The sequence below is a fragment of the Pseudophryne corroboree genome, chromosome 6 (assembly GCF_028390025.1).
Source record: "Pseudophryne corroboree isolate aPseCor3 chromosome 6, aPseCor3.hap2, whole genome shotgun sequence".
Lineage (NCBI taxonomy): Eukaryota > Metazoa > Chordata > Amphibia > Anura > Myobatrachidae > Pseudophryne > Pseudophryne corroboree.
In genome coordinates this window covers 25,582,684-25,609,317 of record NC_086449.1, presented here as the reverse complement: position 1 = coordinate 25,609,317, position 26,634 = coordinate 25,582,684, and the positions used below count along the sequence as shown (strand labels likewise).

The 26,634-nt window shown below is 48.1% G+C and overlaps 1 protein-coding gene across 1 annotated transcript in view; it reads right to left on the bottom strand.

Moving 5' to 3' along the window:
- Positions 1-1,480: 1,480 nt before the first annotated feature.
- The window catches only part of LOC134935944 (very-long-chain 3-oxoacyl-CoA reductase-B-like), a 138,960-nt gene continuing 113,806 nt past the window's right edge, over positions 1,481-26,634 (bottom strand). Inside the window, exons 6-11 of the mRNA XM_063930802.1 lie at positions 18,392-18,436; positions 17,771-17,805; positions 16,317-16,398; positions 6,009-6,074; positions 5,775-5,924; positions 1,481-5,684 (exon numbers count right to left, since the gene is read on the bottom strand). Of these exons, the coding sequence (XP_063786872.1) occupies positions 5,577-5,684; positions 5,775-5,924; positions 6,009-6,074; positions 16,317-16,398; positions 17,771-17,805; positions 18,392-18,436 (486 nt within the window). The 3' untranslated portion in view covers positions 1,481-5,576. The remainder of the gene's footprint in view (positions 5,685-5,774; positions 5,925-6,008; positions 6,075-16,316; positions 16,399-17,770; positions 17,806-18,391; positions 18,437-26,634) is intronic.

The following is a 26,634-nucleotide window of genomic DNA, read 5'->3' as shown; positions in this document are numbered from 1 at the left end:
GTCTGTAAGCAGGGGAGAGTCCAGGGAGCTTCCTCTCAGCGCTGTGCTGTGGAGAGAAATGGCGCTGGTGAGTGCTGAGGGAGAAGCCCCGCCCCCTCGGTGGCGGGCTTCTGTCCCGCTCAAAATATGTAAAACATGGCGGGGGCTCTTTTATATACATGTACAGTGCCCAACTGTACATGTATATATCTCTTATTGCCATAGGAGAGGTTTGTATTGCTGCCCAGGGCGGCCCCCCTGCGCCCTGCACCCTTACAGTGACCGGAGTGTGTGAGGTGTATGGGAGCAATGGCGCACAGCTGCAGTGCTGTGCGTTACCTCAGTGAAGCTCACAAAGTCTTCTGCCACCCTTGAATCCTTCTTTCTTCTCATACTCACCCGGCTTCTTTCTTCTGGCTCTGTGAGGAGGACGGCGGCGCGGCTCTGGGACGAACGTCCAGGACGAACCTGTGTTCCAATCCCTCTGGAGCTAATGGTGTCCATTAGCCTAAGAAACAAGACCTTGCAACTCAGAGAAGTAGGGTTGCTTCTCTCTCCTCAGTCCCTCGATGCAGGGAGTCTATTGCCAGCAGTGCTCCCTGAAAATAAAAAACCTAACAAATATACTTTCTTAGCAGGAAACTCAGGAGAGCTCCTTACAGTGCACCTATCTCCTCTGGGCGCAGTCTCAAACTGAGGTCTGGAGGAGGGGCATAGAGGGAGGAGCCAGTGCACACCCAGAGTCAAAGTCTTTCTTAAAGTGCCCATGTCTCCTGCGGAGCCCGTCTATTCCCCATGGTCCTTACGGAGTCCCAACATCCTCTAGGACATTAGAGAAAGACTTGATCTACTGTACTGTACAAGTCTGGCATACTTTGTGGATTTGCTTTGTTTAATCTCCTCCTTCAATTTCTCCAGCTGATTTTCCAAAAGTGTAATTAGGGGATTCACCTTACTCAAGCTAGCAGTGTCAGTACTCACTTCACAGGTGGCTGCTTCAAAGGGTTTCAGCATCTTGCACAAGACAGGAAGTACTCTCCACTGTGCTGGGCTAAGGTACATACCTTCTCCTCTCCCAATGTCATGGCTTGTTGTATAGTTAAGCATGGCTTTTTGCTGTTCCTCCATCCACTGAAGCATATAAAGGGTGGAGTTCCACCTTGTTATCACCTCTTGCTTTAGTTGATGGCAGGGCAAATTAAACTGTACTTGCAGGTGCTGCAATCTTCCGCATGCTGTTGCTGAATGCTGAAAACGTCAAATTTTTTGGGCCACAGACAGCATCTCCTGCATGCCCCTGCTCTTTTTAAAAGCCCTGTACCACTAAGTTGATTATGTGAGGGATGTGTTGGAATTTACCCAGCTGTAATGCTTTCGCAATATATGTGGAGTTATCAGATATCATAAATCCTGAGGAGAGAACAAGTGGGGTAAGCGGAAGCCATGTTTTTGTCACCCCTAGTTTTTCTAAGAGGTTGTCAGTGGAATGCCTCTTATTGAATCTGGTGACATACTTATTTATTATTATTATTTTTATTAACAGTTTCTTATATAGCGCAGCAAATTCTGTTGCACTTTACAATTGGAAATAACAATGATATAACAAAACTGGGTAATAACAAACAGTAATAGAGGTAGGAAGGCCCTGCTCGCAAGCTTACAATCTATAGGGAAATATGCATGTATACACAAGGAAAGGTGCTATCTATTGCATAGTTGTCCGTCAGATTGAAAAGGTTCTTGGTGGGCTGTATGATATGGTCACACAGCAATGATGAATCGGGGTCGAGAGGAAGGGAAAGTGAAGAATGAGAAGACATGTGAGGATATGTGTGGACTGTGCAGAGCAGATGCACTTTGATAGGAAGGTTTATGAAATTTATGTGGGCGGTTCTGGAATTTGATATGCTTGCCTGAAGAGGTGAGTTTTCAGGGATCGCTTGAAGGTTTGGAGACTAGAGGAGAGTCTTATTGTACGTGGTAGGGCATTCCACAGAGTGGGTGCAGCCCGATGAAAGTCCTGCAATCGTGAGTGGGAGCGAGTAATGAGTGTGGATGAGAGACGCAGGTCTTGTGAAGAGCGAAGAGGTCGGGTTGGGAGATATTTTGAGATAAGCGAAGTGATGTACGTTGGTGTAGTTTGGTTAGTGGCCTTGTGTGTGAGTAAAAGTATTTTATATTGAATATGGTAGAATACAGGTAACCAATGGAGGCACTGACAGAGTGGATCTGCAGACGATGAACGTCTAGCAAGGAAGATTAGCCTCACCGCTGCATTCAGAATGGATTGTAGTGGTGAGAGTCTCGTTTTGGGAAGACCAGTTAGGAGACTATTACAATAATCAATGCGGGAGATAATGAGAGCGTGGATTACAGTTTTACCAGTGTCTTGTGTAAGGTATGGTCGTATTTTGAATATGTTTTTTAGATGCATGTAACATGATTTTGAGACAGATTGAATGTGGGGAACAAAGGACAGATCAGAGTCAAGGATGACACCTAGGCAGCGAGCTTGTGGGGTAGGGTAGATAGTCGAGTTTTCAACAGTGATAGAGATATCAGGTTGGTACCTACTATTGGCCGGTGGAAATATAATTAACTCTGTCTTTGAAACATTAAGTTTGAGGTGGCGAGATGTCATCCAAGATGAAGCGGCAGAAAAGCAGTCAGTGACATGGCCCAGTACAGATAGGGACAAGTCAGGGGAGGATAGGTAGATTTGAGTATCATCTGCGTACAGATGATACTGAAAACCAAAAGAGCTGATTAGTTTACCAAGAGATGAGGTATAGATAGAGAAAAGCAGAGGACCCAAGACTGAGCCTTGCGGTACTCCAACTGAAAGAGGTAGCGAACAGGAGGTAGATTCAGAGAAGCGAACACTGAAGGAGCAATTAGAAAGGTACGATAGGAACCAAGAAAGGGCTGTGTCTTTAAGACCTAGAGATTGTAGTGTTTGTATAAGAAGAGAGTGGTCAACAGTGTCAAATGCAGCAGATAAATGTAGAAGAATAAGTAGTGAGTAATGTCCTTTAGACTTCGTAGTGACCAAATCATTAACCACTTTAGTCAGTGCTGTCTCTGTGGAATGTTGGGAACAGAAGCCTGACTGAAGAGGGTCCAATAAAGTGTGTGAGTCGAGTGTAGGCAAGTCTCTCAAGTAGCTTAGAGAGACAAGGGAGCTGAGAGATAGGGCGGTAGTTTGAGAGAGCATTAGGGTCAGAATTTTTTTTTTTTTTAAATGGGAGTAATCACTGCATGCTTGAAGAGTGAAGGAAAGATACAAGTAGAGAGAGAGATTACAGATGTTAGTTAAGGTAGGGATGAGCACCAGAGACAGAGCTTTACTTATTTGTGAGGGTAAAGGATCAAGAGGAGAGGTAGTAGAGAAGCAGGATGAGAAGAGTGATAATACTTCATCTTCATTTGTGGGATCAGATGAAGAGAGAGTGCCAGAGGGTTCAGGTAAAGAACGGAGCAGGTCACTGGCTGCCGAAGAGCATACCATTTCATCTCGGATCTTATCAATCTTCTCCTTGAAGTATGAAGCAAGATCCTGTGCCTTGATAGTGGCGGGTGGGGCAGGTGCGGGAGGATTCAGAAGTGATTTAAATGTATTAAAGAGTTGTTTGGGGTTAGAGGCTTGAGCAGAGATGAGAGGTTGGAAATATGTTTGTTTGGCAGTGTCCAGGGCATTTCTATAAGAGTGGTAGACAGTCTTATATGTGAGAAAGTCTCTTGAAATATGAGTAGTCACACAGAGTAGTCTGCCTCTGAATGAGCTGGCATTGTTTGATACTGCTTCTGATGCTGAAGGCAATTATCTCACCCAGTGGGCTGTCACAGTCATGTAATCTTTAGTTTGCCCACTACCGCTTGTGCACATACTGTATCTGTGGTTAAGTAGACAGTTGGTACAATGGCATTTTGAAGGCCAATAATGAAGTTTTTTTAACATCCTGGTATAGCCAAGGAATGGCTATTTGGCTAAAATGGAACAGAGATGGAATTTGGTACCAGGGACACAGGACCTCAATTAACTGTATAAAACCCACTGCATTAATGGCGAATATTGGATGCACATCTAATACTAGCATAGCCGTGATGACATATGTGATCCGCTGTGCGACTGGGTGAGAGCTGTCATACTTTCTTCCCCTTGCCAAGGACTGTTTCACAGTCAATTGATTTTTTATAATACTACTAGTAGTCTGCTTGGTCCCCTTCTGGGATGAAGATCCACTCCCAGCAGCAGCAGCAGGCATAGCGCTCAAAGATTCTTCTGAGGAATCCTGGAATGGGTAGGAGTCACCTAATCCTATCAAATTTTATGCAGGACTACCTCCAATCATTACTGAGGATACTGAGTATGAAGGTGTTGGTGGTGGAGATTGCAGGTTCTGGGATCTAGTATAGAGAAGGGAGCTAGCTGATGCTGGACTGCTTGTTGTTATATTTTTAGCACCAGCTTTTGATGTTATCAATAACTTGTCATGAGCTCCCTGAAAATGACATAACAGGGTAGAGGTTCCTAGATGCTTAACATCCCTACCTCTATTTACTGTGGTTCCACAAAGGCTACAGATGATAAATGTTGGCAGGATTTGGGTAAAAATAATTCCACACAAAAGAGGTGGATTTGTTGGTCCTATGCCCAGGCATGACAATGGGCATCTTCTTATCATGGCCAATAGCTGCTTCCACTGGTGCCTAACTTACACAAACATCCTCAATATCCTCATTAGCACCAGCATCAGCTACACAAATATCCTCCTCATACTCTTGCAATTCCACAGTGGCATCCTCAATTTCTATGGCATCAACTACAGTATACTTCTGCTGCTCATCCCCTCATTTGCAGAGGGAGCAGAAATGGTGGAAGGCAGCTTCTCTGTGAGTACAGTATCAGAAAAATCAGGCTCACACATAGCACTCTTGGACACACATAGATTCTCTTCAGGGATTTGTGACATTTCTGTTTCTGAATGCACAGTTTGTTCTACTGCCTTAGTGGTTTTCAGTTTTTTTGCACCTCTTCTAGACATTGAATGAAAAGGTTGCATCATCATGAGAGGCAGAAGAAGATGCCTCACTGACAGGGGCAGAACCACCACTCAAAAAAGGCCAAGGCCTGAGCCTTTCCTTGCCACTGCGTGTGGTGGATGACATGTTGGTAATTTTATGTTTTTATGCACCAAACCTTCCCTTTATAAAAGGTGTCTTTTTTTTTTATTTTTTTACTGTATACTGGGTTTTTAGTTTAGATGCCCTGACTTAGACGCGCCACTATGCCCTTGAGCATCGGCTTTAATAGATAACGTCAGTGGCACCGAGAGGGGGGAGAGGGTACTAAATACCCAGGTCTAATGGAGGGGCTCAGTAGAGGCCCAGGTGTCCCCCCCCCCGCCCTTTACCTGGCAGAGGGGGTTAACTCCCTTGTGCTGCAGCACTAGTCTCAGATGAACTATCACATTACATATTGATTTTGCAGGAAATCACACTCTTCTTAATATTGTCAGTTACTCCGGAGTCAGCAAGCGGCGGTCACCGGTAGAGCAACAGACGGCATTGTTGGCTCATCTTCCCGCAGCTCCGTGTTACTGCTTTTTGGATTTCCCTGTCAACTTGCTGAATTTTATACCAAAGTTTATTAGCAGGGGGAAGATGTCGACGGTGCACGGGATGAAGTGTTCCAGGGCATAACTCTGCGGAGAGAAGAGAGGGAGGGGAATGTCACCAAACCATCGCCTCTTAGATGGAGACCAGGACCTGTAGTCAGGATGTATCACACACACCTGTATAGAGTGAGAGAGGCAGCCGGCGGTCCGAGTGGTGTACCCCACGGTGTTCAGGGCTTCCCTGGCGAAATCCTCTGCTTTTTTTACAGTAATAGTATCCTCTATGGAAAGGTTCATAGGGGTGGAGACCAAGAACGGCAGCACGGACTGCAGAGATACAGAGAGGGCCGTCACATCCCTGCCCACCATATACTCTCTCTCTACACTTATACACACACACCGGACCATTACCTGTACTGTAATCCCATCCGATTTATATTCAGCATGGACACCACGGGAAAAGAAGTCCACAAAGGCCTAATGGAGACAGAAAGCTGACCGTTATCCCAGGTACAGGGGAACTACATGTTCCAGCAAGTCCTGCCCGGTAGAGAGGGCCACAGAGCAACCAGGTTTTGTACCAATAGCAGCATGGCAGGCAGAGTCCCCTTTTTACACAGTACGGCAGACAGAGTCCCCTTTTTACACAGTACGGTAGGTAGAGTCCCTCTTTTTACACATTACGGCAGGTCAGGGGCGTAAGTACATACCAGAGGCCGAAGAGACAATGGTGCCCCCCTTCCCCGCACACATAACCACATATATGCACAGCCACATATATACACACACAGCCACATATAATACACAGCGCACACAGCCAAATATATACATATATATATATATATATATATATTTATACACACACACACACACACACACACACACACACACACACACTAACATGTACTCATATACAGGTAAAGCCACATATGTACTCACTCTCTTTGTTACGGCCTCGGCACTCTCCCTTGTCAGTCCCCTCTCTTATCACCAGTTCCTCCTCATGCAGCCACTACTGCCACTGCAGGACCTGCCTCTGCATCTGGAAGCCGTTGATGGACCTGCCTCTGCCGGCGTGTCAGGAGGCAGGAGCCAGAGAGTGGGTGCGGGATCCGTGCATGGGGGACCTTAAAGTGGGAGCCAGGCAGCCGGAGTGTCAGGAGGCGGGCAGCGGGGAACGGGAGGCGGGCAGCAGGGGTTCAGGAGGTGTGAGCCAGGAAGCGGTGGACAGCCAGAGTGTCAGGAGGCAGGCAGCGGGGAACAGGAGGCAGGAGCCGGGCAGCGGGGGACAGTAGGTGAGAGCAGGGCAGCCGGGGGTCAGGAGGCGGGAGCAGGGCAGCAGGGGGTCAGGAGGCGGGAGCCAGGCAGCGGGGGTCAGGAGGCGGGCACACTGCAAACATCACCACCTCCCCTTTGGATGCTCGCTCCAGCTGCACACAGTACAGGCGGCTTATAATGAGTCAGTTTGACTCATTACAATGCCGCAGAGTTTTGGGATGCGGGCAGTTGCGCCCTAAGGGCGACTGCGCTGTGTGCCAGGCACCACTGGCACACACGTAGTTACGGCCCTACTGGTTACAGCTTCAGCCTCCTGTTGGGCTGGAACGTTTAGAATCAGCAAACTTCCCTCCCATACAGGAGCAGATCGGAGGCAGCCCCATCTGCAGTGTGACAGCCAGTGGGCGGTGTACATAAACTAGAGATGTGTGGCGGGTACTTTTCGTGTTTTGTATTTTGGTTTTGGATCCTCGCTCGTGTTTTGGATCTGGATTGGTTTTGCCAAAACCACCCTTTTGTGTTGTGGTTTTGGTTTAGCATCTTGACGATTTTTGAAAAACAACAACATAAAAACAGCTAAAAATCAAAGAATTTGGGGGTCATTTTGATCCTACAGTATTATTAACTTCAATAACATTAATTTCCACTCATTTCCAGTCTATTCTGAACACCTCACAATATTGTTTTTAGGTCTAAAAGTTGCATTGAGGTCGCTGGATGACTAAGCTAAGCGACCCAAGTGGCTGACACAAACACCTGGCCCATCTAGGAGTGGCACCGCAGTGTCAGACAGGATGGCAGATTTAAAAAATAGTCCCCAAACAGCACATGATGCAAAGAAAAAAAAGAGGTGCAATGAGGTAGCTGTGTGACTAAGCTAAGCGACCCAAGTGGGTGGCACAAACACCTGGCACATCTAGGAGTGGCACTGCAGTGGCAGACAGTATGGCTGTGACCGAATGGTCCTTTACGAGAGCCCGCAGCGCTTTTGTGTCCCATCCCCAGTGCACAGAATGGAGTTCTAGGTCATATGGGACCTGGCCAATTAGGGGATTCCAGCTTACCGTCAGTAACTGCCTGTTACTGACTCCGCCCACTGTGCAGTGGGCGGGTACTACCCTGCCACCACCAGACTCCTCATAGCCATGGCGTATGGAACCACATTTCTGCTCTGTATGCGTCAACGTACTGTCTTACCACACCTGTGTGATGTTGATGAATCCCCACTAGTCGCTTGACAAGGTTTCTACCCGGTAGCTGGCTGGATGCGGAGCTTGGAGACTCTGGGTACACCCTGGACAGCTGGAAATAGAGCCAGGTTTCGCCTAGCCCTGCAGATCACAATATGAAGCGGTCAACTTGAGGCAAAAGATGTTTATTTGCTCACATTTCCTTTAAAAAAACTCTTCCCTATTGCTAGGGGCAACAGCAATACAACAAGATGTTACAGCAGAATGAGAGTGGTATAACCCACTTTTCATGGGACAGCTGCCCTCCTTTTATCCTACTCCAATACACAATACCACAGGGGGTAAGTCCGCCTTGTGGTTTACAACCAATCAATGTTTACCCATGTGCTGTGCATGCCTTGGTCACATGCACAGCTACCATTGTCCTTTATGGACAGTGGGAAATGGTCACTCTCTTTTGACCACCCCATCCTGGAAGATCGGTATCTGCCCTGGTGACGTTCAATCTAGGCTGGGAGAAGTTTTCCTGCCTAAACTTACTTCCAGGAATCTGCCCGGGACCTTGCTCACTATCTGCAGCCTGAATTCAGGCTCCAGAGCTGGGCAGCCTAGATTCCCGTTCAGGGTTTCCTGCTCACCACAGGTGATCTCTATGGAGCTCCAGAAAACCACTCAGCTTGTTGGAAAGCTGAGCTTTTCCTCTCTCTTCCCATAATACTTCCATGGGGAAGGCTGGAGGAGAAGGCATTCCGTTTTGGGGGAAAAATCTGGGGGAATCCAACAGCCTGCACAGCCATGGATTCCCCCCTCCTAGGACACAATCAAGCAAGTAAGTGCATTGCCTGGCTGCTAGGGCTTTCTCCAGGGTCGGCAGGGTGCACTGGGGGGAGCTGGCAGAAGCAGGGGCTAACTGTTGCCTTCCCCGCTATTGCCCCCCACCGCCACCCAGTGTGGCCAAAATCTGTTGCCTCACCGCAGCCCCCAGATCAAAGGCTGCGGCGCAGGTGGCTCAGGACGCTCGTCCTGGCCACTGTGGCTCTGTGCCTCTGTAGCGCTGATACGCCAGGAGCCTAGCTCCCAGTCCCCAGCGTCCAGTTACCTGCACACACCTCCAAGCTCCCGCACTGAGCACTGCAGGGGGAGCTGATCTCCCGACTGCAGCAGCTTCCCTCTCCGTAGCACTGAGGTGACAGAAGCGTAGCTCCCAAACATCAGCACACAGCGGCTCTCCCTTCTCCCCCAGCATGCACTCTCCTCTCCTCCTGGCGCGCCAGGGGTTAACACATACTGCCGCCGTAGAGGTCCAGGGCTGCGGTGCACACAATAATACATTTAAACACTCGGCGCCTAGCGCCTTTACAGTTTTAAAGATGGCACCTAGTGCCCAGGTACATTTAAAAGTGGTGCCAAGCGCCCATTGTCCTTCAAAATGGCACTGGGCACTTAAGGGTTCACCCCTTAAGTGCCATGGCTGCCATTGTCCATGTGGCCACCAGTGCCTCTGCCCACACTCCCCCCTCAATTCAAGCGGGTCAAACAGGGACCCATGTCCCAACGATTTGGTCCCTGGTCCCAAAGTCCTTATTGGGGTTACTGGGAGTTCCCTGGGAGTTCAGGCTTCTCCGGACGTGACAGTCCATCCGCATTGCTGTGAGCCTTGCTTTGCTTGTGGATAATATGTAAGTCATAAACCTGAAAAGCAAGGCACCATCGCAACAGTCTGCCATTTTCCCCCGTGGTGTGCTGAAGCCAACGTAATGGATTGTGGTCCATTACCACCGTAAGATGGCAGCCATACAAATAGGGCTGGAGCTTCTTCACAGCCCAAACAATAGCCAAGCACTCCTTTTCAATTGTGGCATACCCCACCGCCCGTGGTAGCAGTCGTCTGCTCAAATAGGCCACAGGGTGCTCCTGTCCATCTGGCACCTCCTGGCTCAGTACTGCTCCCAGTCCATACTGTGATGCATCAGTCTGTACAACAAAGTTTTTACTATAGTCCAGCACCATCAGTACTGGAGCTTGTACTCAACGACTGGAATGCAAGCTCACAAGCGGGTGCAAAGTCCACTGACTTGGGAATGCCCTTCCTAGTCATCTCTGTAAAGGGGTTCTCTACAGGACTAAAGTCAGTGACAACGTGTCCATAGGGCCTTACAGGTTCTAAGGTCAGTACCGGTCTGGGTGATGTGGGCTGGGGACACCCCTGTCTCCCCCCACATGGTGCCCCAGGCACCTGCACCTCTGTCATTCCTAGCTGGCATTTGTCTGTCCTGACTGCCAGACCTGCCCTCCAATCCTCCTCTGTCGACTTATGACTCGGGAAACCTACCCTATCACCTAGGTCTGCTCTTTCCTCCTTGTCCGCTACCTGTGCCACAGTGATGGTGGCCAGACCACCAGCCTCTGGATCCCATGTGGCATCAACTACAGGGAGGCTGCGGGTCTTCCCCAATCTACTGCGCACAGGCAGGGGACCTGTTATGTCTACAGCAACTTGCTGTAAAGGTTCTCCTATGGGCAGAGGCCCAGAGACAACACAAATGCTGGAATTCCCCAGCTGCCAACGCATGGCACCAGCCTTACAGTTGGTGTGGGCATCATCCGACATTCCAGACCATGTTACGCTCTGTGTCGGACACTTCAGGGTACGGTCCATCTCTGAGTGGCTATTCAAAGGGGTTTCGCTGGCAACCGACACCTGTTGTGCAGGAAAGTTCCCTGGGGGGACCAGTTGGACACATTCCCTATCTGGTCTATCCCCTCCCACTTTCCTGGCTACCCTGTACCTCAACCCTTCACACCAGGTCACACTTCCTGCCCCATCCCCATCAAGGCCACTGCCAGCTTCGCGCTTCATGCCTACCAGGGATGGGTCAGAGAGTTGAGCATCCCTAAACTCCTGCCTGCGGCTCTCAATCTCTCCTAAATTGGGACACTCTACAGGGGGATCTAGGTGGGGACTACTAGGGTCATTCTGGTAGGGGTCAGTCACGGAAAGGTCAGTGTGGTTTCTCATACTCATCGCCGGAGTTGGCAAACCACTTGGGTCAGGAGCATCATTGTCCACCCCCACATTATCAAATGAGCTGAAACCAACATCCTCTGCATTGCTAGGCGACATAGGCATACCAGAGGCAAAAGGCATACGGGGTTGATGTGCTGATCTAGCCACTGTAATCTTTTCTTCTGGGCTGCTTGATGCTGTGGTTGGCTGTGCTGGCAGTTGTCTAGCAGCTGTAGTCTTTTCCTCTAGGCTGGGCTGTGCTGGAGAAGCTGAAAGTGGTCACTCTCTTTTCACAGTCTCATCATGGAGGCTCTGGATCCGCCCCGGTGACGTTCAGTCTAGGCTGGGGGAAATTATCCCGGATAAACTTACTTCCAGGACCTAGCTCACTATCTGCAGCCTGAGTTCGGGCTCCAGAGCTGGGCAGCCTAGATCCCCGGTCAGGGTTTCCTGCTCACCATGGGTGATCTCTATGGAGCTCCTGAAAACCACTCAGCTTGTTGGAAAGCTGAGCTTTTCCTCTCTCTTCCCATGATACTTCCATGGAGAATGCTGGAGGAGAAGGTATTCCGTTTTGGGGGAAAAGATCTGGGGGAATCCAACAGCCTGCACAGCCATGGATTCCCCCCTCCTGGGACACAATCAAGTAAGTAAGTGCATTGCCTGGCTGCTAGGGCTCTCCCCAGGGTCGGCAGTGTGCACTGGGGGGAGCTGGCAGCAGCAGAGGCAGACTGTTGCCTGCCCCGCTGCTGCCCCCCACCGCCACCCAGTGTGGCCAAAATCTGTTGCCTCACCGCAGCCCCCAGATCAGATGCTGCGGCGCACACCCCTATCTGATAGCTCGGTGGCTTGGGATGCTTGTCCCGGCCACCGTGGCACTAGCTTCCGGTCCCCAGCGTCCAGGTACCTACACACACCTCCGCCGCTAGGAAGCCGGCTAGTCCTGTCCTCCGCGAGCGGCGCACCCACAACTCGTTCCGGATGCAGCAGCTCACTCCCTGCCGCGGGTGTCGGGAGCGGAGCTCCCGGTCTCCGGCGCTCAGCACTGAGCACTGCAGCAGGAACTGATCTCCCGACTGCAGAGGCTCCCCTCTCCGTAGTGCTGAGGTGCCAGGAGCATAGCTTCCAGACCTCAGCACACACAGCAGCTCTCCCTTCTCCCTCGGCATGTATTGTACTCTCTTCCCGGTGCACAGCGCGCCGGGGGTTAACACATACTGCTGCGGCCACCGGAGAGGTCCGGGGCCACAGTGCACACAATAATACATTTAAACACTCGGCGCCTAGCGCCTTTACAGTTTTAAAGATGGCGCCTAGCGCCCAGGTACATTTAAAAGTGGCACATGCAGGAGGGATGATTCCGCACCAGTTCTAGAATTAACGAAAAACCAAAATAAGATGATCAGGAGAAGTATTCCCAGATAAAGTCTATATGGCGGTGCACCCTGAGTCAACAATAATACTGTAAAACGTAAAAGGAGAAGACGTAAGACTCTTTTTTGGGTGCAATCTTCTTCTCTTTTTATGTTTTACATTTAAAAGTGGCGCCAAGCGCCCATTGTCCTTCAAAGTAGTGCCGGGCACTTAAGGGTTAACCCCTTAAGTGCCGTGGCCGCCATTGTCCATGTGGTCTCCAGGGTCACCGGCCACACTGGCAGTTAAAAAAAAATAGTCCCAAAACAGCGCATCATGCAAAGAAGTAAAAGAGGTGTAATGAGGTAGCTGTATGGCTAAGCGACACGTGTGTGGCACAAACACCTGGCCCATCTAGGGTTGGCACTGCAGTCTCACTGCACTAATGGCGGATACCGGATGCACGTCTAACACCAACATAGCTGTCAAGGCCTCAGCTATCCGCTTTGCAACAGGATGACTGCTGTCATATTTAATCCTCCTTTCAAAGGACTGTTGGACAGTCATTTGCTTTGTTGAAGTAGTACAAGTGGTCTTCCGACTTCCCCTTCTGGGATGACGATCGACTCCCAGCAGCAACAACAGCAGCAGCAGCAGCAGCAGCAGCAGCAACACTAGGAGGAAGTGGTTCTTGATCTTTCCCTATTTTATTCTCCAAATTTTTGTTCTCCATTACTTTTCTGAAGTTATATAACAAAATGAAGCAAAGGAGAGCGTACCTCTACACCACACAGGGAAAACCCTGTAAAAATTATTTGGATTAAATATTAATAATCCCTTTATTTTGAGTTAATATACAGCACAGGATAGCACAACTGAATTTATATGGCAGCACCACTGGTCTGGACTTATATGGCAGTACCACTGGATTTATACGGCAGTACCACTGGACTGGAATTATATGGCAGTATCATTGAACTTCTAGGGCAGTACCACTGGAATTATACGGCAGTATCACTGGACTTATATGGCAGTACCACGGGAATGGATTTATATGGCAGTATCACTGGACATACACAGCAGTACCACTGGAATTATACAGCAGTACCAATGGACATTTATGGCAGTATTACTGGAATTATTTGGCAGTACCACTGGACTTATACGGCAGTACCACGGGAATGGATTTATACAGCAGTATCACTGGACTTACACAGCAGTAACACTGGAATTATACGGCAGTACCAATGGACATATATGGCAGTATCACTGGAATTATATGGCAGTACCACTGGACATATACAGCAGTATCAATGGATTTATACGTCAGGGGGGCGTGGACTTGCGGCACGCCCCCAATTCCATGGAGACGGCCGAGGGGGTCACATGACACGGCACATGGGGGCATGCTGAGAGTCAGGGGGTGTGGACTCGCGGTACGCCTCCATTTCCATGGAGATGGGAAGGGGGCGGGGGAACTTCCAGACCAGAGAGCCGGAGGCTGCACGCGGCCTTCCTTGCTCTCTGTGTGACAAGACCCGCCCCCCACCCCATCGGCCCGTGCTCTGGGATCTACAAAGTATCCTCTGCAAGAGTGTCCGGGAGACATAATTGTAACCATTTAGGAACAGTAAATACCCAATACTTCAACTTGGGTAGCGAGCAGGATTGAACATGGCTCGCGGTGCGGTGTGAAAGGGAAAGCTGGGTCATGCAACCCGGGACCCGGTCACACCATAGGAAGGGCGCTGGACCGGTTCACACCATAGGAAGGGCCCGGGCCCGTTCACAACATAGGAAGGGCTCAGGACCCGTTCACACCATAGGAAGGGCCCGGGACCCGGTCACACCATAGGAAGGGCTCGGGACCCGTTCACACCATAAGAAGGGCCCGGGACCCGTTCACACCATAGGAAGGGCCCGGGACCCGGTCACACCATAGGAAGGGCCCGGGACCCGGTCACACCATAGGAAGGGCCCGGGACCCGGTCACACCATAGGAAGGGCCAGTCACCCGTTCACACCATAGGATGGGCCTGTGCTCGATGGGAAAAAACCCATGAATTGAATATTGATTCTAATTGCATACACTATTCTCACGTAGATGTTAAAAATGATTGACGTCTGAAGTGTCCAGTTGTGCTGAAACTGAAATTGTCTGTTTCGCTAATCTAACAATCCTATTCATCAGTGAGAGTTTCCAGAGAGCTCAACATTCCAGTTTAATAACCTCTGTTGTGTTTGGCCTTACGTCAGACTCATTGACCGGCGTTAATTTGTTGCTATTTTTTTAAACTGTTTGTTAATGTAATGACAAAATAAATTCTCTGTGAAATATCCAGAGCCTTTAAAATAATTGCTGGAGAGAAATAAATAAATAGATCTAATTGTGCTATTGCTCTGTGTTGAAGGGCAGCCTCAATTTCTCTACCAAAGTCAAGAAAACCTGTTCGGAGGAAAGAGCAGGTAAGAAGTTCATCTCACGGATCTTCATCATTTATCAGGGTATCATACAAGGGATAAAAGAAAGCTTACAGAAGGCAGAGCAGCCTTACATGAGGCCTGAGCAGCCTTACATGAGGAACAAGCAACCTTACATGAGGGCCAAGCAGCCTTACACAAGGCCCAGGTAGTCTTACACTAGGCCCAAGCAGTCTTACATGAGGCCTAGGCAGTCTTACATGAGGCCCAAGCAGCCTTACACAAGGCCCAGGTAGTCTTACACTAGGCCCAGGTAGCCTTACATGAGGCCCGAGCAGCCTTACACGAGGCCCGAGCAGCCTTACACAAGGCCCAGACAGTCTTACACAAGGCCCAGGCAGCCTTACATGGGGCCCGAGCAGCCTTACATGGGGCCTAGGCAGACTTACAAGATGCCCAGGCAGTCTTACATGAGGCCCAAGCAGCCTTACACAAGACCCAGGCAATCTTACACTAGGCCCAAGTAGTCTTACATGAGGCCTAGGTAGCCTTATACGAGGCCCAGGCTGTCTTACATGAGGCCCGAGCAGCCTTACCTGGGGCCTAGGCAGCCTTACATGGGCCTAGGCAGCCTTACACGAGGCCCAGGCAGTCTTACATGAGGCCCAAGCAGCCTACACAAGGCCCAGGTAATCTTACACTAGGCCCAGGCAGCCTTACATGAGGCCTAGGTAGCCTTACACGAGGCCCAAGCAGCCTTAAACAAGGCCCAGGCTGTCTTACATGAGGCCCAAGCAGCCTTACATGGGGCCTAGGCAGCCTTACACGAGGCATCAGGCAGCCTTACACGAGGCCTGAGTAGCCTTAAACGATGCCCAGTCAGTCTTACATTAGGCCCAAGCAGCCTTACATGGGGCCTAGGCAGCCTTACACGAGGCCCAGGCAGTCTTACATGAGGCCCAAGCAGCCTTACACAAGGCCCAGGCAGCCTTACATGAGGCCCAGGCAGCCTTATATGAGGCCCGAGCAGCCTTACATGAGGCCTGAGCAGTCTTACATGAGGCCCAGGCAGCCTTACATGAGGCCCGAGCAGCCTTATATGAGGCCCGAGCAGCCTTACATGGGGCCTAGGTAGCCTTACAAAAGGCCCAGGCAGCCTTACATGAGGCCCGAGCAGCCTTACATGAGGAACAAGCAACCTTACATGAGGCCTGGGCAGTCTAACATAAGGCCCAGGCAGTCTTACACAAAGTCCAGGCAGTCTTACATGAGGCCCTGCGTTACACGAGGAACAAGCAGCCTAACAGGAGGCCAGAGTAGTTTTACAGGAGACCCGAGTAGCCTATCAGGAGTCCTGGGCACCCAAACTAGAGGCTTGAGCAGCCTTGCAATAGAAAAATGGAGACTTTGGGGATTGGACTAAAAAGGATGATGTAGTCACTGCACGATAATAATAATAATAATAGATACCTTTGTGGCACTGTATACCGTGATTAATGAGAAAGGGTGACATCCAGTTACAGATGACATGTTTATAATCAGGCCTTTCTTCCTAGGAGAGAGGATACAGCAGGTAACAGATCTCAGTAACAGAAGTATATAAACGTCATAAGGCTGATGGATAACTCTGTGCATTCGATAAACCCTTAACTCTTAACTTAACTCTAAAATAAAGACTCAGAGACTTAGATTTGGCAGAAATTGTTCGCTGATTTATTCAATAACTTATAACTAAAAATGTCTGAATGAAGATTAACTAGTGGTGGCCAAGAAAGAACGGCTAACTTCTACCCCCAACCCATACGACTGTACCTAACTCAAAACACAGCCTAAAACAACAAACGGTATCCACTCCACCTTATACCTTGACTACCCACCCGTCCGGGTGGTGTCGCTGTCCCCGACCGGGTGATCCAGCGGATGACTATAGTCAACAAAGGTGGGCGCACCAACCAAACCTGCAATAATCATTAGAAACATCTAGATAATCCTAAAAACAATTAACCTCCCGTTCTTTCCAGCCAACGCAACTATCCACCCCCAACCACCACAAAAAAGGGGAGGGAGGGCGGGAAACACCAGAAAAAGAGGAAACTCCTCCTCTTCCCCAGCAATATGAACCAGCTAGATCCGGTTAGCCTGCATCCCTATCCCAGCATACTGAAGACCACCCCCTTACACATACTGCACATTTATTATGTATTCTTACATTACTCAGAATCCCGGTTACCAGCCAGCCCTGATTACCTCACCCGCCCTTCTCCCATGTTACACCAATAAAGTTTCTGGTTCAAAAACTCAGCTGCCTATGGGAAGATGATCCCGCAGTAGGCCGAGGCCTGGACTCCTGCACGCCGCACAGACAAAGCTGGATGACGCCGCACGGTATAACTGAGGTTTTCTTATTATATTGAAAAAAATAAAATGTGTCTTCACCAGCGTCACCTCATGAATCTGCATGATGGTCTAATCACAGGAGGCGTGGGCCTTGGCCCCTCCATCAGACCTGGACCCAGGTCATTTGTACCCTCCCCCTCTCTCTCGGCACCACTGGGTGCGTATGGATTGCACAGGTGTGCCTAGACTTCCACCAGAGAGTGTAGGTTAGCGGGGAGGACGGAGGAGCAGAGGAGCCTATGGTCAGTGACGGAGAGTTATGCCGTAGATGCGCTTTGTTCTGCAGAGCAGTAAATGTGCTTTATATTTCAGGTTACTGAGAGAATATGATAGAAATGAGATAAAGGGTGTGAGGTGGAATCGCCCGGGGTGATCTATGCCGTACACGAGAATTCCCTCCATGCCAAAGGACTGAAGATCTGCACCATCCCTGAGCTGATAGAGATTGTGCGCATATAAACACTTCTAATGGTAACCCATAGCAACCCCAATATATTCCAGTGCGCAAGTGTAGATTACACACATACCGTGACACCATCTGCGGCAGCACAAGTCTGGTCATCTGCAAACAGAGAGAGAAATAATGTCACCCCGCACACTCATACTTCCCTACTGCCTGTGTCACCCTACAGGGGGAGGGGCAGGCTCATAGCTCCCTTCTGTGTCACCCTGCATGGGGAGGGGCAGGCTCATAGCTCCCTTCTGTCTATGTCACTGTGTCACCCTGCATGAGGAGGGGCAGGCTCATAGCTCCCTTCTATCTATGTCACTGTGTCACCCTGCAGGGGGAGGGACAGGCTCATAGCTCCCTTCTGTCTGTGTGTCACTGTGTCACCCTGCAGGGGGAGGGACAGGCTCATAGCTCCCTTCTGTCTATGTCACTGTGTCACCCTGCAGGGGAAGGGACAGGCTCATAGCTTTCTTCTGTCTAGGCCACTGTGTCACCCTACAGGGGGAGGGACAGGCTCATAGCCCTCTTCTGTGTCACCCTGCAGGGGGCGGGGCAGACTCATAGCACCATTCTGTCTGTGTCACCCCGCAGTGGGAGGAACAGGCTCATAGTTCCCTTCTATCCATGTCACCCTGCAGGGGGAGGAGTAGACTTACAACGTCCCATGTAATATGTATGAGGTAGGTAGAAGACTTACGTGCACTACTGACAGGATGTTGCAGTTAATAGTGTTGTTTAAGCTCTGATGAAAGAGAAATGACATTAATTAGAGTAAGTACCTCCATACCTCTCAACATTATGATATGTAAAATTAGGACAAACATGTTCCTAATCCTCATCCACACACACCACATCCTTTTCCAGTCTGTAAGCCATAGTCCGACCGAAGGCTGAATATATATATGTAAGCACTGAGGTCATATTAAACCACAAGGGGTTTTGAGGGTTGCCACTTTAAGGATGTGTTATGATTGTTTTTGTTTGTTATGGCATGATTAGGGGTCAGCCAATGGTGGTCAAGTGGGGAGGAGAGTTTTGATGGAAACTAGGCTGAGGCAGATTATCTGCCTCTTGGTTCCTGTTTTTACCACCCTCCCACCCAGTTTGTGTGGTTGGTTAGTTGGTTGGTTGGTTGGTTGGTTAGTTGGTTCAGTATGTGGCGGTAAAGAACGGTTGGTTGTTAAGTTTTTAGGCTTTAGTGGGCGCGGTCTCCTTGCAGTGGGGTATGGCGTAAACCAATTGTCCTGGGCGGGAAATGGTTACACCACCTGCACGGGTGGGTTGTGGAGTGGAGAGTTGAACACCAACGCTTGGTTTTGTGTGTGTGTGTTTTCCCTGTCCGTTCTTTAGTGCCGCCACCATTTAAAAGAAAAATTAAAAATAGTACCTGTCAATAATACATTTGACAAAGATTTTAAACGCCAGCACTGTTGTCTGCGTCTTTATTTTAGTTGTTAAGTTATAATAGGTAGTTGTGATAAAATACAGGTAAAGGGGGTAACACGAAAAATACCCCGATAGTGGGTTTACTTACCATCTCTCCCATTTTGTCTCTGCTGCCCCACAAACTTTACTAAATACCCCGGAATTTCCTCGCGCTCTCTGGAATCCGGACTGCGCATGCGCAAAATTGGAAAATGGGGGCAGAGCTTGGTATTTGCATTGTTCTGCCTCTCCTTTGTCCATGACGCTGTAGCCTGTGTCTCTGCACCATTCTACCCCCTTGTCTGCCCCGCTTCCCCTCCATCCAGGTCCCCACTGGACGAATGAACTGTGCCCCCCTGGACTGACCTCCTACCGCGTGGTTTATGCTAATGATTTCCGGATGCAGCGCCCATTTTCGTTTTCCTGTCTCTATAGCAACCCGGAAGGCGTAATGCATGCCAGGATTGCTACGGGAGGGGGGAGCCGAAGCGCAGGACGGAGACCGCTGCGGCGGTTTCCATAATGTCTGCCCAGAGCAGGCGGAGCCATTTTAGGTAAGCGAGCGCTATTTCAGAAATAGCGCTCATTGTTAATTACACTTTAATGTGCAGCAGTATAGGGAAAATGAAAGGCTAATAGGGGTGCTAGTTAGCAGCGCTGTTAGCCTTGTTTAATAGAAATTGGTCCCATTTACCACCTAAAACGAGTTTCCAGCAAGGAAACTCATTGATAAATGGGGGCCTTTGTTCTAACACATGGCCTAGTGCATGTGGGCGGGGCCTCAGCAGCTCCTGCCAGGTGTAGAAGCAGGGATAATACAGAATGATTACACTCTGATATTAAGGTAAATGGGAGATTCATATTCATTTTCTCTCTCTCTTACTCTCATTTAGGTAGTTACACTCTGCTACCTGACATCTTGTCTTGTGCATGCTGGTGTGTGACTTGTCTTGTGTATGCTGGTGTATCTTGTGCATGCTGGTGTGTGACTTGTTTTGTGTATGCTGGTGTGTGACTTGTTTTGTGTATGCTGGTGTGTGATTTGTTTTGTGCATGCTGGTCTATGATTTGTTTTGTGCATGCTGGTCTATGATTTGTTTTGTGCATGCTGGTCTATGACTTGTTTTGTGCATGCTGGTGTGTGACTTGTTTTGTGTATGCTGGTGTGTGACTTGTTTTGTGCATGCTGGTGTGTGACTTGTTTTGTGCATGCTGGTCTGTGACTTGTTTTGTGCATGCTGGTCTGTGACTTGTTTTGTGCATGCTGGTGTGTGATTTGTTTTGTGCATGCTGGTGTGTGATTTGTTTTGTGCATGCTGGTGTGTGACTTGTTTTGTGCATGCTGGTCTATGACTTGTTTTGTGCATGCTGGTGTGTGATTTGTTTTGTGCATGCTGGTGTGTGATTTATTTTGTGCATGATGGTCTGTGACTTGTTTTGTGCATGCTGGTCTATAACTTGTTTTGTGCATGCTGGTGTGTGATTTGTTTTGTGCATGCTGGTGTGTGATTTGTTTTGTGCATGCTGGTGTGTGACTTGTTTTGTGCATGCTGGTGTGTGACTTGTTTTGTGCATGCTGGTGTGTGATTTGTTTTGTGCATGCTGGTCTGTGACATGTTTTGTGCATGCTGGTGTGTGACTTGTTTTGTGCATGCTGGTGTGTGACTTGTTTTGTACATGCTGGTGTGTGACTTGTTTTGTGCATGCTGGTCTGTGATTTGTTTTGTGCATGCTGGTGTGTGACTTGTTTTGTGCATGCTGGTGTGTGATTTGTTTTGTGCATGCTGGTCTGTGACATGTTTTGTGCATGCTGGTGTGTGACTTGTTTTGTGCATGCTGGTTTGTGATTTGTTTTGTGCATGCTGGTCTGTGATTTGTTTTGTGCATGCTGGTGTGTGACTTGTTTTGTGCATGCTGGTGTGTGATTTGTTTTGTGCATGCTGGTGTGTGATTTGTTTTGTGCATGCTGGTCTATGACTTGTTTTGTGCATGCTGGTCTGTGATTTGTTTTGTGCATGCTGGTGTGTGACTTGTTTTGTGCATGCTGGTGTGTGACTTGTTTTGTGCATGCTGGACTATGATTTGTTTTGTGCATGCTGGTGTGTGACTTGTTTTGTGCATGCTGGTGTGTGATTTGTTTTGTGCATGCTGGTGTGTGACTTGTTTTGTGCATGCTGGTGTGTGACTTGTTTTGTGCATGCTGGTGTGTGACTTGTTTTGTGCATGCTGGTCTGTGATTTGTTTTGTGCATGCTGGTGTGTGACTTGTTTTGTGCATGCTGGTGTGTGATTTGTTTTGTGCATGCTGGTCTATGATTTGTTTTGTGCATGCTGGTGTGTGACTTGTTTTGTGCATGCTGGTCTATGACTTGTTTTGTGCATGCTGGTCTATGACTTGTTTTGTGCATGCTGGTCTATGACTTGTTTTGTGTATGCTGGTGTGTGACTTGTTTTGTGCGTGCTGGTCTGTGACTTGTTTTGTGCATGCTGGTCTGTGACTTGTTTTGTGCATGCTGGTCTGTGACTTGTTTTGTGTATGCTGGTGTGTGACTTGTTTTGTGCATGCTGGTGTGTGACTTGTTTTGTGCATGCTGGTCTGTGATTTGTTTTGTGCATGCTGGTGTGTGACTTGTTTTGTGCATGCTGGTGTGTGATTTGTTTTGTGCATGCTGGTGTGTGACTTGTTTTGTGCATGCTGGTGTGTGATTTGTTTTGTGCATGCTGGTCTATGACTTGTTTTGTGCATGCTGGTCTGTGATTTGTTTTGTGCATGCTGGTGTGTGACTTGTTTTGTGCATGCTGGTGTGTGACTTGTTTTGTGCATGCTGGACTATGATTTGTTTTGTGCATGCTGGTGTGTGACTTGTTTTGTGCATGCTGGTGTGTGATTTGTTTTGTGCATGCTGGTGTGTGACTTGTTTTGTGCATGCTGGTGTGTGACTTGTTTTGTGCATGCTGGTGTGTGTGACTTGTTTTGTGCATGCTGGTCTGTGATTTGTTTTGTGCATGCTGGTGTGTGACTTGTTTTGTGCATGCTGGTGTGTGATTTGTTTTGTGCATGCTGGTCTATGATTTGTTTTGTGCATGCTGGTGTGTGACTTGTTTTGTGCATGCTGGTCTATGACTTGTTTTGTGCATGCTGGTCTATGACTTGTTTTGTGCATGCTGGTCTATGACTTGTTTTGTGTATGCTGGTGTGTGACTTGTTTTGTGCGTGCTGGTCTGTGACTTGTTTTGTGCATGCTGGTCTGTGACTTGTTTTGTGCATGCTGGTCTGTGACTTGTTTTGTGTATGCTGGTGTGTGACTTGTTTTGTGCATGCTGGTGTGTGACTTGTTTTGTGCATGCTGGTCTGTGATTTGTTTTGTGCATGCTGGTGTGTGATTTGTTTTGTGCATGCTGGTCTATGACTTGTTTTGTGCATGCTGGTGTGTGATTTGTTTTGTGCATGCTGGTGTGTGACTTGTTTTGTGCATGCTGGTGTGTGACTTGTTTTGTGCATGCTGGTGTGTGACTTGTTTTGTGCATGCTGGTGTGTGACTTGTTTTGTGCATGCTGGTGTGTGACTTGTTTTGTGCATGCTGGTGTGTGACTTGTTTTGTGCATGCTGGTGTGTGACTTGTTTTGTGCATGCTGGTGTGTGACTTGTTTTGTGCATGCTGGTGTGTGACTTGTTTTGTGCATGCTGGTCTGTGACTTGTTTTGTGCGTGCTGGTGTGTGACTTGTTTTGTGCGTGCTGGTGTGTGACTTGTTTTGTGCGTGCTGGTGTGTGACTTGTTTTGTGCATGCTGGTCTGTGACTTGTTTTGTGCATGCTGGTGTGTGACTTGTTTTGTGCATGCTGGTCTGTGACTTGTTTTGTGCATGCTGGTGTGTTACTTGTTTTGTGCATGCTGGTCTATGACTTGTTTTGTGCATGCTGGTCTGTGACTTGTTTTGTGCATGCTGGTCTATGACTTGTTTTGTGCATGCTGGTGTGTGATTTGTTTTGTGCATGCTGTTGTGTGATTTGTTTTGTGCATGCTGGTCTATGACTTGTTTTGTGCATGCTGGTGTGTAATTAGTTTTGTGCATGCTGGTGTGTGACTTGTTTTGTGCATGCTGGTCTGTGACTTGTTTTGTGCATGCTGGTCTTTGACTTGTTTTGTGCATGCTGGTGTGTGATTTGTTTTGTGCATGCTGGTGTGTGATTTGTTTTGTGCATGCTGGTGTGTGACTTGTTTTGTGCATGCTGGTGTGTGATTTGTTTTGTGCATGCTGGTGTGTGTGTGACTTGTTTTGTGCATGCTGGTGTGTGATTTGTTTTGTGCATGATGGTCTGTGACTTGTTTTGTGCATGCTGGTCTATGACTTGTTTTGTGCATGCTGGTGTGTGATTTGTTTTGTGCATGCTGGTCTATGATTTGTTTTATGCATGCTGGTGTATGACTTGTTTTGTGCATGCTGGTGTGCGATTTGTTTTGTGCATGCTGGTGTGTGACTTGTTTTGTGCATGCTGGTGTGTGACTTGTTTTGTGCATGCTGGTCTGTGACTTGTTTTGTGCATGCTGGTGTGTGACTTGTTTTGTGCGTGCTGGTCTGTGACTTGTTTTGTGCATGCTGGTGTGTGATTTGTTTTGTGCATGCTGGTCTATGACTTGTTGTGTGCATGCTGGTGTGTGATTTGTTTTGCGCATGCTGGTGTGTGATTTGTTTTGTGCATGCTGGTCTATGACTTATTGTGTGCATGCTGGTGTGTGATTTGTTTTGTGCATGCTGGTGTGTGATTTGTTTTGTGCATGCTGGTCTATGACTTGTTTTGTGCATGCTAGTGTGTGACTTGTTTTGTGCATGCTGGTGTGTGACTTGTTTTGTGCATGCTGGTGTGTGATTTATTTTGTGCATGCTGGTCTGTGACTTGTTTTGTGCATGCTGGTGTGTGATTTGTTTTGTGCATGCTGGTGTGTGTGACTTGTTTTGTGCATGCTGGTGTGTGATTTGTTTTGTGCATGCTGGTGTGTGATTTGTTTTGTGCATGCTGGTCTATGACTTGTTTTGTGCATGCTGGTGTGTGACTTGTTTTGTGCATGCTGGTCTATGACTTGTTTTGTGCATGCTGGTCTATGACTTGTTTTGTGCATGCTGGTCTATGACTTGTTTTGTGCGTGCTGGTGTGTGACTTGTTTTGTGCGTGCTGGTCTGTGACTTGTTTTGTGCATGCTGGTGTGTGACTTGTTTTGTGCATGCTGGTCTATGACTTGTTTTGTGCATGCTGGTGTGTGATTTGTTTTGTGCATGCTGGTCTATGACTTGTTTTGTGCATGCTGGTCTATGATTTGTTTTATGCATGCTGGTGTATGACTTGTTTTGTGCATGCTGGTGTGCGATTTGTTTTGTGCATGCTGGTGTGTGATTTGCTTTGTGCATGCTGGTGTGTGACTTGTTTTGTGCATGCTGGTGTGTGACTTGTTTTGTGCATGCTGGTGTGTGACTTGTTTTGTGCATGCTGGTGTGTGACTTGTTTTGTGCATGCTGGTGTGTGACTTGTTTTATGCATGCTGGTCTATGACTTGTTTTGTGCATGCTGGTCTATGATTTGTTTTATGCATGCTGGTGTATGACTTGTTTTGTGCATGCTGGTGTGCGATTTGTTTTGTGCATGCTGGTGTGTGATTTGTTTTGTGCATGCTGGTGTGTGACTTGTTTTGTGCATGCTGGTGTGTGACTTGTTTTGTGCATGCTGGTGTGTGACTTGTTTTGTGCATGCTGGTTTGTGACTTGTTTTGTGCATGCTGGTGTGTGATTTGTTTTGTGCATGCTGGTCTATGACTTGTTTTGTGCATGCTGGTGTGTGATTTGTTTTGTGCATGCTGGTGTGTGACTTGTTTTTTGCATGCTGGTGTGTGATTTGTTTGTGCATGCTGGTCTGTGACTTGTTTTCTGTATGCTGGTCTGTGACATGTTTTGTGCATGATGGTCTGTGACTTGTTTTGTGCATGCTGGTCTATGACTTGTTTTGTGCATGCTGGTGTGTGATTTGTTTTGTGCATGCTGGTGTGTGATTTGTTTTGTGCATGATGGTCTGTGACTTGTTTTGTGCATGCTGGTCTATGACTTGTTTTGTGCATGCTGGTGTGTGACTTGTTTTGTGCATGCTGGTGTGTGACTTGTTTTGTGCATGGTGGTGTGTGACTTGTTTTGTGCGTGCTGGTCTGTGACTTGTTTTGTGCATGCTGGTGTGTGATTTGTTTTGTGCATGCTGGTCTATGACTTGTGTGCATGCTGGTGTGTGATTTGTTTTGTGCATGCTGGTGTGTGATTTGTTTTGTGCATGCTGGTCTATGACTTATTGTGTGCATGCTGGTGTGTGATTTGTTTTGTGCATGCTGGTGTGTGATTTGTTTTGTGCATGCTGGTCTATGACTTGTTTTGTGCATGCTGGTCTATGACTTGTTTTGTGCATGCTGGTCTATGACTTGTTTTGTGCATGCTGGTGTGTGATTTATTTTGTGCATGCTGGTCTGTGACTTGTTTTGTGCATGCTGGTGTGTGACTTGTTTTGTGCATGCTGGTGTGTGACTTGTTTTGTGCATGCTGGTGTGTGACTTGTTTTGTGCATGCTGGTGTGTGACTTGTTTTGTGCATGCTGGTGTGTGACTTGTTTTGTGCATGCTGGTCTATGACTTGTTTTGTGCATGCTGGTCTATGACTTGTTTTGTGCATGCTGGTGTGTGATTTGTTTTGTGCATGCTGGTGTGTGACTTGTTTTTTGCATGCTGGTGTGTGATTTGTTTGTGCATGCTGGTCTGTGACTTGTTTTCTGTATGCTGGTCTGTGACATGTTTTGTGCATGATGGTCTGTGACTTGTTTTGTGCATGCTGGTCTATGACTTGTTTTGTGCATGCTGGTGTGTGATTTGTTTTGTGCATGCTGGTGTGTGATTTGTTTTGTGCATGATGGTCTGTGACTTGTTTTGTGCATGCTGGTCTATGACTTGTTTTGTGCATGCTGGTGTGTGACTTGTTTTGTGCATGCTGGTGTGTGACTTGTTTTGTGCATGGTGGTGTGTGACTTGTTTTGTGCGTGCTGGTCTGTGACTTGTTTTGTGCATGCTGGTGTGTGATTTGTTTTGTGCATGCTGGTCTATGACTTGTGTGCATGCTGGTGTGTGATTTGTTTTGTGCATGCTGGTGTGTGATTTGTTTTGTGCATGCTGGTCTATGACTTATTGTGTGCATGCTGGTGTGTGATTTGTTTTGTGCATGCTGGTGTGTGATTTGTTTTGTGCATGCTGGTCTATGACTTGTTTTGTGCATGCTGGTCTATGACTTGTTTTGTGCATGCTGGTCTATGACTTGTTTTGTGCATGCTGGTGTGTGATTTATTTTGTGCATGCTGGTCTGTGACTTGTTTTGTGCATGCTGGTGTGTGACTTGTTTTGTGCATGCTGGTGTGTGACTTGTTTTGTGCATGCTGGTGTGTGACTTGTTTTGTGCATGCTGGTGTGTGACTTGTTTTGTGCATGCTGGTGTGTGA